At 40.1% G+C, this 17,772-nt stretch overlaps 1 protein-coding gene across 1 annotated transcript in view; it reads left to right on the top strand.

Moving 5' to 3' along the window:
• KDM4C (lysine demethylase 4C) overlaps positions 1-17,772 on the top strand; it is a 250,253-nt gene that overhangs the window by 16,993 nt on the left and 215,488 nt on the right. The window contains exons 3-4 of the mRNA XM_009902889.2: positions 7,365-7,468; positions 12,036-12,173. Coding sequence (XP_009901191.2) covers positions 7,365-7,468; positions 12,036-12,173 — 242 coding nt within the window. The remainder of the gene's footprint in view (positions 1-7,364; positions 7,469-12,035; positions 12,174-17,772) is intronic.

The raw sequence follows: 17,772 nt of genomic DNA, 5'->3' as shown, positions 1-17,772 counted from the left end.
GTTTCTGATCTCTTGGAGCTGTAGTGGTGCAACTGAAGTTTTAGATATATGCCCCATTATTGAGCTAATTAGCATTTCACAGTAGCAGAATTTGGTACAAAATTTGTTTTCTTAGGGAAGGTAACTTGGTCAAACTCACTTTGCTTTTAGGAATTGAGACTTTTGCTACTGTTTTGTAGTTACTTCCTTAGATGAAGGACTGCTTTCAATCACTTTTTATTATAGTATGTTCCAGTGTATTGCTGTGCTGCTCAGGACTCACATTTCTTGAAACTTCTAAGATACAGATTCTAAGTTATGATTGTTACAATTATGTTACAGGTGTTAATTGTGTTCAAAAGTAGTTGAAATTTATTTTCTGGAGTTTAGTAATTGTAGGATGTCTTGTAATCAATGAAGCCAAATAAGCATGATAAACCTATACCTACCAACTTGTGCACCTTGAACTACAATATTATTTGAAATTCTGAAAAAGAGTAAAGAATTCTGTGCCTGTTGTTGAGAAGCAAAAAGAAAGAAGGATAAATTTGGTCTCAGAGTATCCTAGCATAGTTGCTTGTACTTCGATCAGTCTGAGTGTGTGTTACAGGTTAAGCAGCACAAAAACGGTGTATATCTGAAAAACTTGGAAAAAACTTCTAGGGCTGTAGAGGGTTATAGACAAGAATGTATGATATAGTGATTTATTTGATAAAATTGTTCTGGAATTGTAGGTTGATTAATGGATATAGAATCACAGAAACATTCAGGTTGGAAAAGACCTTCAGGATCACCAAGTCCAACCAATAACCCTACTCTACAAAGTTCATCCCTAAACCATATCCCAAGCACCATATCCAAAGCACCTTTAAATACATCCAGGGTTGGTGACTCAGCCACCTCCCTGGGCAGCCCATTCCAATGCCTGACCACTCTTTCTGTGAAAAATTTTGTCCCCGTGTCTGAATCTACTTAGGTTGAGGCCCTTCTCTCTTGTTCTATCACTAATTACCTGTCAGAAGAGACCAGCACCAGCTTCTTGACAGTGTCCTTTCAGGTAGTTGTAGACAGCAATGAGGTTTCCCCTCAGCCTCCTCTTTTCCCAACTAAACAGCCCCAGCTCCCTCAGTCACTCTGCCTAAGATTTCTTCTCCAGGCCCTTCACCAGCTTCACCAGCCAGTGCCCTCCTCTGCACTCGCTGCTGCATTTCTGATAAAAGCCAGGATGCCATTGGTTTCCTTGGCCACCTGGGCACACTGCTTGCTCATGTTCACTTGCAGGACCTGGCATTTGGCCTTATTGAACCTCATCCCATTAACCTTGGCCCATCGATCCAACCTATCCAAGTCCCTCTGTAGAGCCTCCCTACCCTTGTGCAGATCAACACTCCCACCTAACTTGGTGTCATCTGTGAACTTACTGATGACACGGTCTATGTCTTCATCAAGGTCATCAATAAAGATGTTAAATAGAAGTGGTCCCAGCACTGAGTCCTGAGGAACACCACTTGTGACTGGCTGCCAGTGGGTTTTAACTCTACTGATCACCATTCGCTGGACCTGTTTGCCCAGCCAGTGCTTTATCCAATGGCATCCTGGCTTGTATCAGAAATGCTGTGTCCAGCAGGAATAGGGAGGTGATTGTTCCCTTGTGCACAGCTCTGGTGAGGCCAGACCTTGAGTATTGTGTCCAGTTTTGGGCACCTCAATACAGGACAGATGTGGAGGTGCTGTAGCACCACCTCTGGGTGTAGCCCATCCGGCCCCATAGACTTGTGTGTGTCTAAGTGGTGTAGCAGATCACTGACCACTTCTTCACTTACTGTGATAACCTCATTCTCTTTCTCCTCCCTGACTCCTAATTCATGAAGTTGGGTGTCCAGGGAACTGTTGGATCCAGTAGTAAAGACTGAGGCAAAGCGGGCATTGAGCAGGCAGTTTGTTCACAAGAATACTGTGGCGAACAGTATCAAAAGCTTTTCAAAAGTCTAGGTAGACAATATCCACAGCCTTTCCCTCATCCAAGTCAGGTCATCCTGTTATAGAAGGAGATCAGGTTAGTCAGGCAGGACCTGCCCTTCCTAAACCCACACTGACTGGCCCTGATCCCCTGGTTGTTCTCTGTATGTTGTGTAATGGTGCTCCAGATGAGCTGCTCCATGACCTTCTCTGGTACCAAGGTCAGACTGCCAGGTCTAGTTTCCAAGATCCTCCTTTCTTCCTTTCTTGTCGATGGGTGTTACATTTGCTACCCTCCAATCCATTGAGACCTCCCCAGTTATCCAGGCCTTCAGGTAAATAATGGAAAGGGGCTTGGCAAGCGCATCTGCTGACTCCCTCAACACCCTTGGGTGTAGCCCATCCGGCCCCACAGACTTGTGTGCCTATAGGTGGCATAGCAGGTCAGTGACCACTTCCTCATTTACTGTGATGACCTCATTCTGCTCCCTTCTCTGACTCTTAGTTCATGAAGTTGGGCGTCCAGGGAACTCCTGGATCCAGTACTAAAGACTGAAGCAAAGTAGGCATTGAGCACCTCAGCCTTTTCCTTATCCTTAGTCACTGTGTTTTCCTCTGCATTCAACAAAGGATGGAGATTGTCCCTAGTCCTCCTTCTGTTGTTAATGAATTTATAGAAACATTTTTTATTATCCTTAATGGCTGTAGCTAGGTTGAGCTCTAGCTGTGCTTTGGCTCTTCTAATTTTCTCCCTGCATAGCTTTACTGCATCTTTATAGTCCTCATGAGAGACCTGTCTCCTCTTCTGAAGGCCATAGACTCTCCTTTTGTTCTTGACGTCCAGCCAAAGGTCCCTATTCAGCCAGGCCAAATGCCTTCCCTGACAACTCGTTTTTTGGCACACAGGGACAGCTTGCTCCTGAGCCTTTAAGACTTCTCTCTTGATGTATGCCTAGCCTTCTTGGACTGCTTTATCCTTCTGGGTGGCCTCCCAAGGGACTTTGTCAATCAGTCTCCTGAACAGGCCAACACTTCAGGGAGGGAGTTGAGTATGTAGTTTTCAACCTTGGGGTGGGGTAGACCTTCTGGTTATCCAAGATGCCAACACACTGCTCCATAAGTGTTAGGCTAGTACACCTTGAGTTCTCAGTGGCAAGGCCACCTACATCCAGGTTCCCCACTAAAACTCATTTAAAGCCTTGTCAGTGAGCCCAGACAACTCATGTGCAAGGATTCTTGTCCCCTTACGGGACAGATGAACTCCATCTGTCACCAGTAGGCCTGCTGCCAAGAAAACTTCCCCATGGTCAAACCCCCCAAAGTTCTGTTGGTGGCACCAACCTCTAAGCCATGTGTTAATCACATGGATTTTTCTCTTTCATTCAATATTACTTCTTGTCACTAGAGGATTAAGGAGAACTCCACCTGTGCTCCCAAGCCCTCAAGTGATCTCCCCAAAGCCCTGAAGTCTTTTAAAATTGCTTTTGTATTCCTATGCATTGCCTCATCACTCCCAATCTGCATAAACAGCAGCAGGTAATAGTCTGATGGCTGCACCAGTCTGGGGAGTCTCTTAGGAATGTCCCTGACCCATGCCTCAGACACTCAGCAAACCTCCCTGTGGGATGGATCTGGCCTGCAAAATGGGCCCTCAGGTCCCCTGAGAAGGGAATCCCCTACTGCTACCACCTTTCTTTTTTCCTTGTTTGCACTAGTCCTAAATTGTGGGACTGGCTGACAAGTCCTGGGTAGCTGCATGAACAGACATTCATCTCCACCCTCATTCATCTGGCCCTCTGTTTCAAGAGCCCCATACCTGTTGTGTGTAAGCAACTGAGAAGACTGCTGACCCTTCCCCAGGCATGGCAGAGTCTGACTCCCCAAGTCTGTCTCCTCTTCATACCCCTTATGGTCCTTAGCCTCACAACTTCTTCCCTCAGCTCAGCCACTGGGCTGAGCAGATCATTGAACTGCTCACATCTAATACTCATGTTGTCTCTGCAACCCTCCATTGCAAGTGCCAGGCTCCAGCACTCACCACAGCCAGGAGCCTGGACACCTACCTGTCTGGGTTCCACCCACAGTTCTACTGACAGCAGCCCTCAGCTGATTGTAACCATGTCTGGATCCCTATTAATAACTGACATCACAGGCTGCTGGGAGACACCCAGATGACTTACCTTGCTTGTTGAATGACCTTGCTTAGTGTACAGGGGTCACAGACCCCAAAGAGCTGTGAACAACTGCGGCACCCCCTGGCCACCCACAATCGCTGTTTGATCACCCTGTGCTCCCAGAGACTAAGTATCACCTGATCCAAGGATGGGTAGTACTATTTCCGCTCACATGGGTAGGTGGTGGGCAGTGCTGATGTCTGCAGCAGATGGCTGTTTGGTGTGTTATTGCCTCGTTTAGATTTACCGGGAGGTGCTGGTTCCACCCACTCTACCGCAGCAGCCTGCCCACAAGCTGCCAGGCCCCAGCAGTGTGAAGCTGCTTTTCCCAGCTTCAAAAAGCCCTAAAAAGAGCTTTTTGATGGCTTTTTTTTTTGGCTACAGATCCCCTGCTCAGCACAGCCTTACCTGCACTGAAGCTGATCTCTGCAGGAAAATGTAAGCCATCAGAGAGAAGAAATGAAATCTGACATTGCAAAGAAGGCTATATATTATGGGAAGAGATTTTTATTTATGCAGTTAATTGATGGAATGTTTGGTTGTTTTATATTTTTCTTTTTAAGTAATCACATAGTGAACATATTGTTCCCAAGAATGCTTCTGTGAATGATAAACAGAGATTTATGTAAGAGTGATACAGCAACTTGTGGAAATACAGCGAAAGGCTGTTGAGATGTACTGTGGCTAGTGCTGTGTGCTCTAAGCAATGTTTTTGCATTATCATCTAGTAATTTTTGTTACTTTTTTTCTGTGTTTTTTCCTGGGTGACCTCTTCTTACTCTTTTCCAGCAGAACAGTTATAACTAAGTTCAGAGAACAATCAGTGGTATTCTTAGTTAATATGTTAATTGTGGACATTGGTACCTTGGGTAAGCCTGGGTAATCCATCAAACTGCATTTTTCTCAAAGCTCTTTTGTATTCAGCAAGCATAAAATACCATCTTGTGTATAAAGGAATCTGAAGTATTTTTTTCTGAATCAGTATTGATGCCATTATTAAGGAGAGCTTTCTGTCACGAAGAACTGGCATTGTATTTTCTCCAGTATCAAGTTGCTGTGCAAGAGAATTCATTATAATTTCTGTCCATTTTTCTTAGGTCATTGTGGTGGTTTAGGCTGGGTGCTGGCCCAGATGCCACTGCGCAGGCCACACCTGGGAGGTCCCAAGGGGTGGGCCCAGCCCAGGGGGTGGTCACAGGGACCAGGTATTCCATTCCCATAATGCCCTGCTCCCCTATAAAAAGTCCATGTGGGGTCTTCACTTCCTCTTTCGTCCCCTGCTGCTGCCTAGGTAGAATGGCATGAGCTGCCTCCCTTGGGCCTGCCCAGGCCCAAGGCTGGGTTGGGGGGCGGAGCAAAGAGCCCTTGGGGGGGGGGTTTGGGTGTACCCCCAGGTGGGGATGGGATGTTCTTGGGTATGTCCTGGGATCTCTCTCTTTGTCATGGTGCTTGTGGGTCTCTGTAAAACTTTCATTGTTGTTTATTGTTGTTTTTAAACTTTCCATCACTTTTGCAATCAGTTTGCCTGAGTCGTTATTTCTGCCTGTGGTGGGGAGGGGGTCTGCCCCAACCCATTACAGTCATTCTCCTGCATAACAGAATAGGATTACACATGTTTTCTGTGCAGCCAGAAAAAAAGTCATCATTTAAAAATTACTTTATATCTGGATTTTTTTGTAATCATAAGAATTTTAGCTAGGTTTATAATAGGAAAATAATTTTGGAGAAAAACTTAACCAAACATTGTTATCATAAACTTTTTTTTTTTTTTTTTCTTAATTAATACAGTCAGAGTAATTCATTCTGCACTGGTTAAAATACTCAGAATTAATAATTTCTTCCAGTATGTTTTAAGTGGGTGGTGTGATGAAACTGTATGCATAGCAGAGAGAGCTTACTCCTAGAGTCTTAAGACAAGGTGCCAGCACTTCCTCTTTCAACTTCTTGTTTGCTTGAGTATTGGAGTTCAGAGAAAGGGATTACTTCCAAATGTTACATCCGTGATGATGTAAAATTATGTATTATCCAGTGCTAAGTATAAGGATGTTAGTCATAGTGTATGTCATGGTGATTTTTGCTAACAGTCTGGTACAAACACTGAAAAAGATTGTAAAGGTAAAAATAATAATAATTTATAACACAGCCAAAATTATTCTTCTTGGCTCCCAACCAAAGATAGTTGTTCACTTCAGAGCAAGCAATACATCTGTATGTAAGTGGAAGAGGGTTTGGGAGCAAGTATTCAGAGAATGTAGTAGGTGGTTAGATAGATCCCACTATATTCCTTCCATTCCTTCCAGTTTTCAGCTCTTTTCAGGAGCTCTTTGCTTCCTGAACTACTATGCCTTTCTCTTCTTTCATTGTAGTGTTTGTAGGAATTGTGTTGGCAGGTTTTGAGTGTTACATTCTTTCTTAAAGGGAGTCTGAAGCAAGGTGAGGAAGGAATAAAATGGCGATGTTTTGGAAACTTGCCCCTTCTTTCTACTCTTCTTCTCCAATTTTCCCTGTAACATAGTGGTTTCTTACAATAATGCAATTCAGTTGAAGGGAAAAGAACTTGATGCTTTCATTTGAAAAATGGAAAGACTGCATAGCACATATGAACTGTGGCTGAGGTACTGTTCACTTCCCTGGTTAGAGGGTCAGATACTGGAGTTTAATACCTTGGTCATAATTACCCACTTTTCCCCATCTCCTTGTTCTTGTCAACTGTATTATATAATTGTTCAATGAACTGAGCACAGTTTGTGTAATGGTATGTAAACAATGGAAGTTGAAACATGGAAAACAATTTTGTTCATAGCAACCAAGACAAGATATGAAGTAAACCCTACTGGTTTTCAGTTGAACCAGATATCTCTGTTTAAGTAGCTATACTCTCTAGCCTTTTCTGGATAGTTGTGTTTACACTATGTAGATGGTCTAGAAGTGCTATGTAATCCTATCATTGACACACTACAGTTGATTTCAAATTTCCAGATGTTGCAGAAAGAACACTAAAGTAAAACCCCCAACCCTAACAATAAAATATTTCTGTAAAGGATAAGGAAGTACACCTAGGTTTACAGTTCCAAATTTATTTTGAATGATTTAACTTAAGCACAAACCCTTACAGATCTCTCAGAACCTGGCAATAACTGGATAAAAAATATGAAAGAAGTTTAAGTAGCATTATGTATTATAAAAGGTTACAAAGATTTACTATGTGTTTTAATTAAAAGATACTAATTTCTGTTTATCTTGCCTTACTAGGGTTCTTCCCAAGCATCTCTGAAGGATGCAATGCTTTTCTTCGCCACAAAATTACTCTAATTTCTCCAACAGTATTGAAAAACTATGGAATTCCTTTTGACAAGGTACATTGTTTATTCCAATTTTATACTTTCACATATAGAATTAAATAGTGTTTTTACTGTAAGGATTGTAGCAAAGGTGAGGGAATGAAAATAAATGCTTGTAATATTAGGAATTTTATACAGTTTAGCTTGGAATTTTCTCGCAGAAAACACTTGCAGCCATCATAATACTTATTCTAAAAGATTCTGTGATTTTTTAAGACATTACCAGTAATTTTGGTTTCTCTTTTATTTCCACTCAAATTTGAATGTGATTTGCTGTTGTATAATTTAAAATATTTAATATATTTGTCTGTATATAGTTTATCTTTATTTTTATGCAACTTTATGCAATTAAATGTAACTTTATTAGTTATGATTGAAAAAGTGTCAGGAGTAGTAAAACGAAAATAAAACCAAATACATTTAAAAAGCTATAACATATTAGAGTGAATGAAAGCAGGAAGAATAGCTGTCTTTTTTGTGGATGAATTTAATACATAGCTGCTTTCAAAGGCAGCTGGAGTATTCAGTTACTGCTATCCTAGAAGGTTTTCTAATCCTTACTGTTTTCAACTTCGAACTTCCTGTAGGTATCAGCTAATAATAACATTTCTCCTGCATTGCTTCTTTTTAAAGTATATTTATTCTATATCCTAAATTCTCTTCAAATTTATAAACTCAAGACTTTGAAGGCCTATTCTGAAGGCTAGAGCTTGATTTGAAAGGTTCCCTGCCTGAACATCTGCTGATGTTATACAGAGTTTTTAAAAGCATTTTGATCATAAAGGTGTTATGATTCTTGCCTTCCCACTATGCAGACTGCTTTAAGGCATTCAAAAGAACCCGGCTATATATGCTACTTACTGTATTCCCACTGCAATATAGTCCTGTCAGCTGTCCTTGCCACACTCCTTTGTTACTGTGGTTTCTTTTTTAGCCTATGATGGTGTTTGTTTATTGAGATCGTGTTGGCATGTACAGACTTAGTTTATCATGTTCCCTGGCCTAGAATATAGCACATTGGAGTACTTTCTCTCTGTTTTAGCTGATACTTTTAGAACAGTATGAAACATAATCCATATAGTTTTTAAGTGAATGTTGTGATACAACCTCAGTTGGCAGCTAAGCACCATACAGCTGCTTGCTCACTTGTCCCTTGTGATATGCAGGAAAGAATTGGAAGGGAAAAAGTGTAAGAACTTGTAGGTTGAAAGAGACAGTTTAATAGGTAAAGTGAAAGATAGACATCCAAGCAAAGCAAAACAAAGAATTCATTCACTGCTTCCCATCTTTAGGCAGATGTCCAGCCACCTCCAGGAAACCAGGGCTCCGTTATGTGTGATAGTGGCTTGGGAAGAGAAACACTATTACTTGAGGCATTCTCCCATCCTCCTTCTTTCCCCAGCTTTTGTTGCTGAGCACCACATCATATGGTCTGCAACATTGATTTGGTCAGTTGAGATCACCTGTCCCGCTGTCCCTTCTCCCAGTTTCTTGTGTACTACCAGCCTATTTGCTGTCAGGGCTATGTGAGGAGCAGAAAGGGTCTTGATGCTGTGTAAGCACTGCTCACAGTTACAAAAATACCTACTCTGTTTTCAGCAGAGGTGGAATGAAGCCAGTGATTGATTGCATGCCTTTTGGAATATTACTTCACTTTTCGTGTCTAAATCAACGTATGTATAAAACTGAAGAAATGTAGGCATTTAGAATGATATTGCCTGCCATGGAAGGCAAGCTTTTTTAAATAAATTACTTACCTAAGAAGTAGTTTGTTTTCTGAATGATATATTATCATATGGAAAGTAGTTGCTGAGTTCAGTTTGTATAATATATAGGTAAATACTGATTCCTGTCATAGCCTTGTGCTTTATCATGAAGTGTCAGATGAAAACTTCTAGATTGAAACATATTATAACTAGATTTATAGTTTGGGATTTAAAGAACATTACTCTGAACAGTACATTTTTCAGTGGCTGGTGTTTAAAGCAGCGTAGTACAGAGTGCTAGCATACTTGTTATTTGTTTTCAGATTTGAGGTGTGTGAGAAAGCAGATGTTCTTATTTCAAGATCTTGATTTCTGTATTTTAATGCTGAAAGCAACAACAACAAAAATAGCACCCCCCTAGAAATAGTTAAACATTTAGGTTTTGTGTCACCTAGTCATGGGAGGAAGCAGGCTGTACCCAAGTGTAATTATAATTAATGGGATTCAGTGAGAAAGCGAATAGAGAGAACCAGGCTGTGATGTCTCATGGCTCAAAGTGATAGAAGTGGAAATGTGCTGAATGCTGATAAGTCAGCCTATGCCTACCGGGTGGTAGCTGAACTGTGGCTTGTTGTAATAGAACACCTGCTAAACTGTCAGCATTGGGAGGGTGTATTGAGATAAATTTTGGAATTGTTAGTATTGAGAATAATCTTTCTTAAACATTCCCACAGCGATTGTTGCAGTGCTACAGTAGCAGTTACAATAGATGCACCTCTGTGCATTTGCATGCATATGTTAAATATGAACCCACACAGAATTAACCTTGCAGAGTGCAAATGCAAAATGTTATTAGCAAAGTATATTTTTTTTTTCTGTTTTCCTTCTTCATCCAGAGGGGATACTATCAGAAATACACATCTTGAAGTACTGTCCCTGTGTATTTCTTCTCACATTGAGGAAAAAAAAATGCACACAGAGAATTCATAAAACTATATAATGAGAATTTTGAAGAAGAAAGGAGGGATTCTGAAAGCAAAAATTGAGTATAAGACAACTATGCCAGCAAAAAGCTAAGATTTAAGACATAACATAATAAGAAGCATTTGCAGTTAAGACTTAATTTTGGTGATTGTTTAAAATTTAACTCTCCCTTTTTGTGATTTCAGTCATAAGGGCACTTCCCTAGAGAAAGCTGTATTTGTTCTTCCAATTTTTCTTACTTTATTGCTTATGCAAACCATTGTGACACAATGAAAGCAGCCTATTTAATCTCTAAGAATTCTCCTATTTTCCTGTGATCAGCAAATGCATTTTACTGAACAGTCATCTATCATTGCTCAGATGATTTGCTTCATTTAAATAGATCTGTTTGCTTTTTAGTGGGCCTGCTGTCTGATGCGTATTTCATGTAAAAAGACTTACCAAGCAGAATATGGGAAATCGCATTTAACTGTTTAATTCTGAATCTTCTAGTTTATTGATTAAGGCTTTTTGACACTGTCTCCCATAACATTCTCATAGGTTAGCTTAGGAAGTGTGGGTTTGATGAACAGAAAGAGGGGTGGATTGAGAACTGTCTTGAGTGATGGAGCACGGGTGGTTGTGGTTGGTGTCACAGAGTCTTAATTGGAGACCTGTAGCTAGCGCTGTTCCCCAGGGCTTAGTACTTGGCCTAATCTTGTTCAGCATCATCAATGACCGGGATAAAGGGATGGAGTGTACTTTCAGTAAGTTTGCTGATAATACAAAACAGTAAGGAATGGCTGATGCACCAGAAGGCTGTTCTGCCATTCAGTAAGACCTGGACAGGCTGGAGAGTTGGGCAGAGTTGAACCTCATGAAGTTCAACAAGGGCAAGTGCAGAGTCCTGCACCTGGGGAAAAACAATGCCAGGCATCAGGACAGGTTAGGGGTGGACCTTCTGGAAAGCAGCTCTGTGGAGAAGGGAGTACTGGTGGATAAGAAGTTCACTTGCTCTTGTGGCAAGAAGTGCATTAAGAAGAGTGTGACCAGCAGGTCAAGGGAGGCTCTCCTCCTCCTTTTATCTGTCCTGGTGAGGCTGCACCTGGAGTATTGTGTCCAGCTCTAGGCTCCCCAGTTCAAGAGGGACAGGGCTATACTAGAAAGAGTCCAAAAAAGTCCAGTGAGGGTGATTAGGAGACTGGAGCATCTCCTATGAGGAGAGGCTGAGAAACCTGGAGCTCTTTAGCCTGGAAAAAAGGACTAAGAGCAGAGCTTATAAATGCATGGAAATACCTAAAGTGTGGAAAACATAAGGGTGAGAGTTCGGCTCTTTTAGGTGGTACCCAGTGATATGTCAAAGGGCAACAGGTACAAGCTAGAACACAGAAATTTTCAGTTGAACTTAAGGAGAGACTTCTTTACTGTGACTGTGACAGGGCACTGGGAGAGACTGCCCAGAGAGGTTGTGGAGTCTCCTTCTCTGGAGACTTTCAAATCCTGCCTGGATTCATTCCTGTGCAGCCTGCTTTAGGTGTACCTCCATTATCAGGGGAGTTGAAGTAGATAATCTTCAGAGGTCCCTTCGAACCCCTACCATTTTATGGTTCTTGTTGGATTGATACTGTCTTTGTAGGTTTGACTTTAAGAAATTAAAGCTATCTCTGAGTGCACAGAGCATCACAGAAGGTTAGGGTATGTATGTATTTCATATTAAGCAAGATTGTCTGAAGTATACTATTACTGCTTGCATTAAATTGCAACTGTGTGCAAGGTGTCTTTGTAGGTGTTTGCAAATGCAAAGACAGTTTTCATTGCTTCAGGAGTACAACTACTTTTGCATTGTGATTCATTTAGTGGTTTGGGATTTTATTATTATGTTTATATTTTTTTATTTCAATTTTGTGCTACAGGTTACACAGGAGGCAGGGGAATTTGTGATCACTTTTCCATATGGATATCATGCAGGATTTAACCATGGTTTTAACTGTGCAGAGTCAACAAACTTTGCCACCGTCCGATGGATTGATTATGGAAAGGCAGCGAAGCTGGTAAGTCATATTGCAGAAGATTGATGCATGAGGAGATTTTTCTGTGGTTGTTTCTTTGTTAGAATCTATAGAAGCTGTTTGGGAGACCTGTTGTATCAGGTGGTACCTTACACTGCCATTAAAATGTTAATTACAGGTGTACTTTTTATATTGGATATTACACTTCCATCAATGTGTATTCCTCTCAGTAGTGAGTTTTGTTTACATCTTAATGCATGTGTTGTTCTTCAAATCTCTTTTTATTTACATATTTTTTAAAGTGGAGCTATGTATACTGAGGTTATTATATTTTAAGACAATAGACTTCTGCTGTTAAAGATCCTATAAGCTCTACTGTTTGTGAAAGGACCTTATTAATCTAAGAATTTTGATACCTAGAGAGAAACATAAATAATTAAACTCATTAAACACTTGGGATTGGAAGTCCATCACGAAAAAGTTCTCAAATAATGGAAATGTATGATTCTAGAGACTAATGATGATTACTGTTAGTGAGTTTGGATATATTTCAAATGGGACATGCTTATAAAAAATTTTATAAGTTCTTACAAAAATATGTTGCTCTTTTTCATAAAATGCAGTCAGTAATTACTCCCGCATTCTTCAGTGGTAGATGCTTAGCATCAGCATGCATCTCACTCGTACAGGCTGGTGGGAAAGTTGCATTTTAGTAGCCAACAGTAAGGTCTTGACTCTAAAGTTAATTAAAAAAATTCGATATCTTTGGTAGTTTGAGATTTGTATAGTTAATTATTGTATAATTAGTGAAATGAAACAAAGTTGAGGGGAGTACAGGCATAGAAATTTATTAGTTTAAAACTATTTTGGATTTTAAAAGGTATGAATGTGCTGCAGCTCTAAAATTGATTGATCTGAACTTCAGGAATGGCAAACCTTATCTTTAGATGTAGCAAAGATGAGTTAATGATACCTGCAGTGTTATCCCTTTCAGTGTACAGGCTTCATATTTCTTACATTTTTAAAAATAATGATCTACCATTTGGTGTGTAGCTGCACCAGTACAAACTTAAATGTTTCATGCTTCCAGCGTGCATCTCGGTTATTGTATGCTTAATGTCATAATTAAATTCAGCAGAGTTAGAAGATAATTTTTTAAAGCTAATGAAATTTTATTCCCTGACCCCAGGGAATGCTTCTGGAAATGTTTCTGAAAATTTGAATCTAGGAAGTCTTGGCATTATACAGTCCTACATACAGTTTTATTTAGTATATGAATAAAGCTTAAAACACTGAATTTCGTGCTTTGTGGTGGTTGCACATGGGAGCAGTATTGTTCATTTAGGGTATAAGAAAGTGAAGTAGTTTAGTGGTGTCTGCAGTTGGATTTAAGTATCTGAAAGTCTGGAAGTGGCAGCTGAAGCAGTAACAACTAGTCTTCCTCTGCAGAGAAATCTTAGAAATCTTAGTCAAATGCGAGCTCCACTTTTTTTGGCAGGCTGTCAATGTGCTTAATGTTACCTGCTTATTTTTTTGTTAGTTATTACCACAAGAATTAGAATTCAAATCTATTTTTCAAATGAAGAAATAATATGCCAGGAAATGCTAATAGTAGATTTACAAAGATTTTAAAATGGAAAGATGTAAGGAAAGAATTAGTGGAATGGTGGTGAAGTAATTCTTTATAACACTTACCCTATTGCACAAAATTAACAAGTAAACAAGTCAAACAGAGAAAGTATTTTAACTGATTATCTATTATTAAGTTGTAATTATATGAAACTTCGATAACACACCCAAGTTACGGAGTTACTGTAAATTGGGTACTCTGTTTCTTGATTACTTACTTCCATAGAAAACACATGGGGGTAGCTATGATTAGTTTTTTTCACAGCCTCAGGAAACTTCCTGGAAATACTAATTGAAAAGGTCATTCTTTGTCACTTTTCAGAGTACTGATATACTTGACTTTTTTCCTTACGTGGTGTGTACAAGAATTTTAATTGAAAAAAGTATTTTAGATCCCCTAATTCTTCTGTATTGTACTGCAGAAATTGCCTGCATAAGCAAAATCCAGGTCAGTTTGCTGATGTGCTCTCCTTAGAGAATATTGTGTCCTGATGAATGATTATTTGTCTTCCTACAGCAGCACTTTTATTTTTACAGAATAGTTTCTAATTGATTACAGGTGGATTTTTCTGTCAGGAAAAGTTCTGAAGTACGGTAGTCATTCTTCACTACTTTTGCAAGGGGCAAAAAAGAATCAGGCAGAGATTTCCATTAAATAAATCATTAGGCTGTGTGACAATCTGCTTTGCTGCAAGAAATACTATGGTGTTACAGATTGTGTGAAATTGATTGCAAATGTTGTATCAGAGATGGTTTAGACTCTGGATATTGGAAAAGAAGGGACTATCTATGCAAATTTGAATTATTTTCTGTCTTCAAAAATGCTAAATTTGCAATCATGGTGTATGCCCTCACAGGGATCAGGGATGTACCCTCCAGCTTGTTTTCTAGAGTTTGTGTTCAGAGTGGGAGTGACATATGAAGAACAATACAAAGTGGCACCTCTAGGGTGCTGTTTGCCACAACTTGGCTGCCACTTTGAGATGTGTTCTCACTTTAGGGCAGAAGTAAATTAAATTGAGCAGAAGAAAAAAGTAGATTAGATTAAAAATAAACAAAAAACCCCAAATAACAAAGGGCACAGAAATGGAGTAATAATAGATGTACTCCACGTCCCCCAACTCCTGGGAAGAAACAGTGTAGGTTTTGCTCTTGTTCCACTGCCAGAGATACGGTGCAGAGATATGTTGGTGAAGTGCTGATACATGATAATAGTGGGACACAGAAAATCAAAGGTAGGTAGTACTCAGCTCTGTTATGTTCTGTGAGGATGAGAGGCACTGTAAGCCTTAGATTTTCCTAATCATAATTCTTTAACATTCATTGAATGCTGTTTATTTCTGAAAAGTACCAAATGTCAAAAAATAGAGGCAGGTAGGGTATTTCTTTAGGTTCCTGTGAATTTCGCCATTTTCCTAGTGGAGCTGCATTCAGTTAGACTGGAAATGTATAGCTTCCTGAAGTACGTTTTGAGTGTCCTTACTCCAATGCATTTCATAACTGTTAACAAAGCAGATGAGCCAGCGAGAATTAGTCTGTATGTTTTGTGGGTATCTACTTTTGATTTGTGTGGAGTAGGTGACTTGTGTGCTGAACAAGGGAGGAAGGATGTTCTGTTGTCAGGTTTGGTGAATAGAAAAGTTTACACAATTCTTTGTTGTCTAATACAAGAAAAATCCTTCTGAAGCAGTTGTATAAAAGACACTTCTCTAGTCACAGAAAAATCTATTTTTCTTTATTAGCTGCAGGCTGGGACACCCTCTGCACCCCTTTCAAATCAATGGATTGTATATGTTTATTAATTCTGTGTTTATGCTTGTTGTAATCGGTGTTTGTAATAAATGCTGATGTTGCCCTCTGCGGCGGTTTAGGCTGGCTGCCTCCTGTTGCTGCCACATCAGTTACACCTTCAGTGTCTGGAGGGTCCAACCCAGTAGGTGGACAGAGGAAGCTGCATATTTCATACCTGTAATATCCTGTGCCCTATAAATCCATCTGCAAAGTCTCTCTCTTCCTCTTTCTTCCTTCTCTGCTCCTGTGGGAGATGCTCCCTCTCAGGTAACGCTGGGGGAGTGTCTCAAGGCCTCTTAGGCCTGGCTAGGCCTAATGCCAGGAGGAGGGGGGTGTGTGCAGTCTCAGACCTGGCCAGCCTGAGACTAGCCTAGCAGTGGCGGGGGAAGAAAGAACCCTGGGGGGTTTGGGTATATCCTCAGGTGGGAGAAGGGAAGTGTTGGGAGGCTTTTGGGTATGCTGTAGGGGATTCTGTATGCTTTGGGTTTCTTTTGTCACTCTGCTTGTAGTTTCTGTGAAACACTTGATGCTTTTCCATTTAAACTTTCCATCACTTCTGCAATTCATTTGTGTGAGTGTCATTCTTTTGCCCCTGTCAGGGGCAAGAGAGGATCTGCCCTGGCCTCAAACCAGGACACCCTCACACATATGATATGGTGCAAGTTCTTTCACTTACAGGTGACAAAACTAGGTTTATCAGTTGAGATCCTATCCAAATTTTAGCTCTGGTGGATAGGTCCAATAAACTTTATGCAGTCTAATTTGATAGTGAGAGAGTGAACTGGAAATAGGTTGGTAGTTTGATTAAGATGTGCTTTTTTTGCACAAGATTCTCTCCTCCCTCCCCCCCTCCCCCCACCTTGCTGTTTTCTAAATATTTGAAAAACATTTAATGATCCCACTAAAGCTTCATAGGAGAAGGTAGTTCACAGAACAGAGAATTGGGTTGAAATGGAGATTCTGTCTAGGAAAGGTCCAGGAGATTTGTGATGTGAGCAGGTTCAGTCTTTATGCTGTGGTGATTACCTTAATTTATTTTCTTCCATTTTCTGCTTTTTAGTGTTTAAGTCTCTGCATTTCCCTGGTCTGGTGCTTTTTTCAATGCTATTGTCAGGGCCTCTCACAACTCTCTGCCACCCCTTGCCCAAATTGGTATGCATACTTTCAGATAGCACTGGCACTTCTGAATATTGCTGTCACTGCTCACTGTCCCTGTTTTGTGGCACCACTTGGTGACTTTCACTCAGTGGGAATGTATGTAAATTTTACTACCTTCTATCAGGGATGGAGTCACACTAGATGATTTTGTTAGTCATAATGATTCTTTTGTATTGCATGTCCTCTTAAGATGTGATTTGTTTTCAGATGTTGGTGCTGGAAAGCTTGTTATTTAGCTGGTCTGTAGGACCTGAGGAGAGAAGTCCAACCTTTTCTACTTGAAACTGGGGCTACTTAAGTATTATTGCTCTCTTTCATAAAATTAAGTCAGTAATTACTCATGCATTCTTCAGTGGTAGCTGCTTAGCAACCGTTTTTTCTGTGATGGGTTAGATCAAAGTGCTGGCCTGCAGGTTGTGTTTTTCCATTTGGTGGGATGAAGTGCAGTTGTTTTGATGTTAGGTTTGATGGATCTGTTTGCCACTGCATTCATTAGCTTCACATCAAAAAACTGACAGGCTGTTAAATGAAACTTTGGCTTAGATTTTCAGCTCGACTGTTTTGAGACCTTTCTGAAGATATTTTGATTTTGTGCTGCAGCAGCCTCAAGCAGTAACAACTGTTTCAAAGGGAAAAAAAAGTTATTTAGTATCCTGACTTGTTTGTGTAAAAGAGTGTCATGGTCTTCAGGGTAGCTACGTCCAGCTCATGCTATCCAAACAACATAGTAATTGTGAAATATATATTGAAAGACAGCTTATGTATGACTTAATTTTATCAGAGAAAAAAATTACACTTAATACACTTTTCCACCTTTCATAATTTATTGACTTTTTTTTGGGGTAAGTGTTAAGTTTATAAAGCAATAGCTGTCTGTTTAAAACTGAAAATTCTGCTCAGTTGCACCTGGTGTTTTTTTTTTTTTTTTTTAATGTTAAAAAAAAATAAAATCCCCCAAATGTGGATGATTTAAAGTTTTAGACTTAAAGTATCATGCCAGTCCCACAGAGTTTTAGTACTGAATGTCAGAATAATTACGCCTGTAAGCTCGTGGTATTGATTT

The sequence above is a fragment of the Dryobates pubescens genome, chromosome Z (genome assembly GCF_014839835.1).
Source record: "Dryobates pubescens isolate bDryPub1 chromosome Z, bDryPub1.pri, whole genome shotgun sequence".
Taxonomy (NCBI): Eukaryota; Metazoa; Chordata; class Aves; order Piciformes; family Picidae; genus Dryobates; species Dryobates pubescens.
This window is presented reverse-complemented; position numbering and strand designations above follow the sequence as displayed.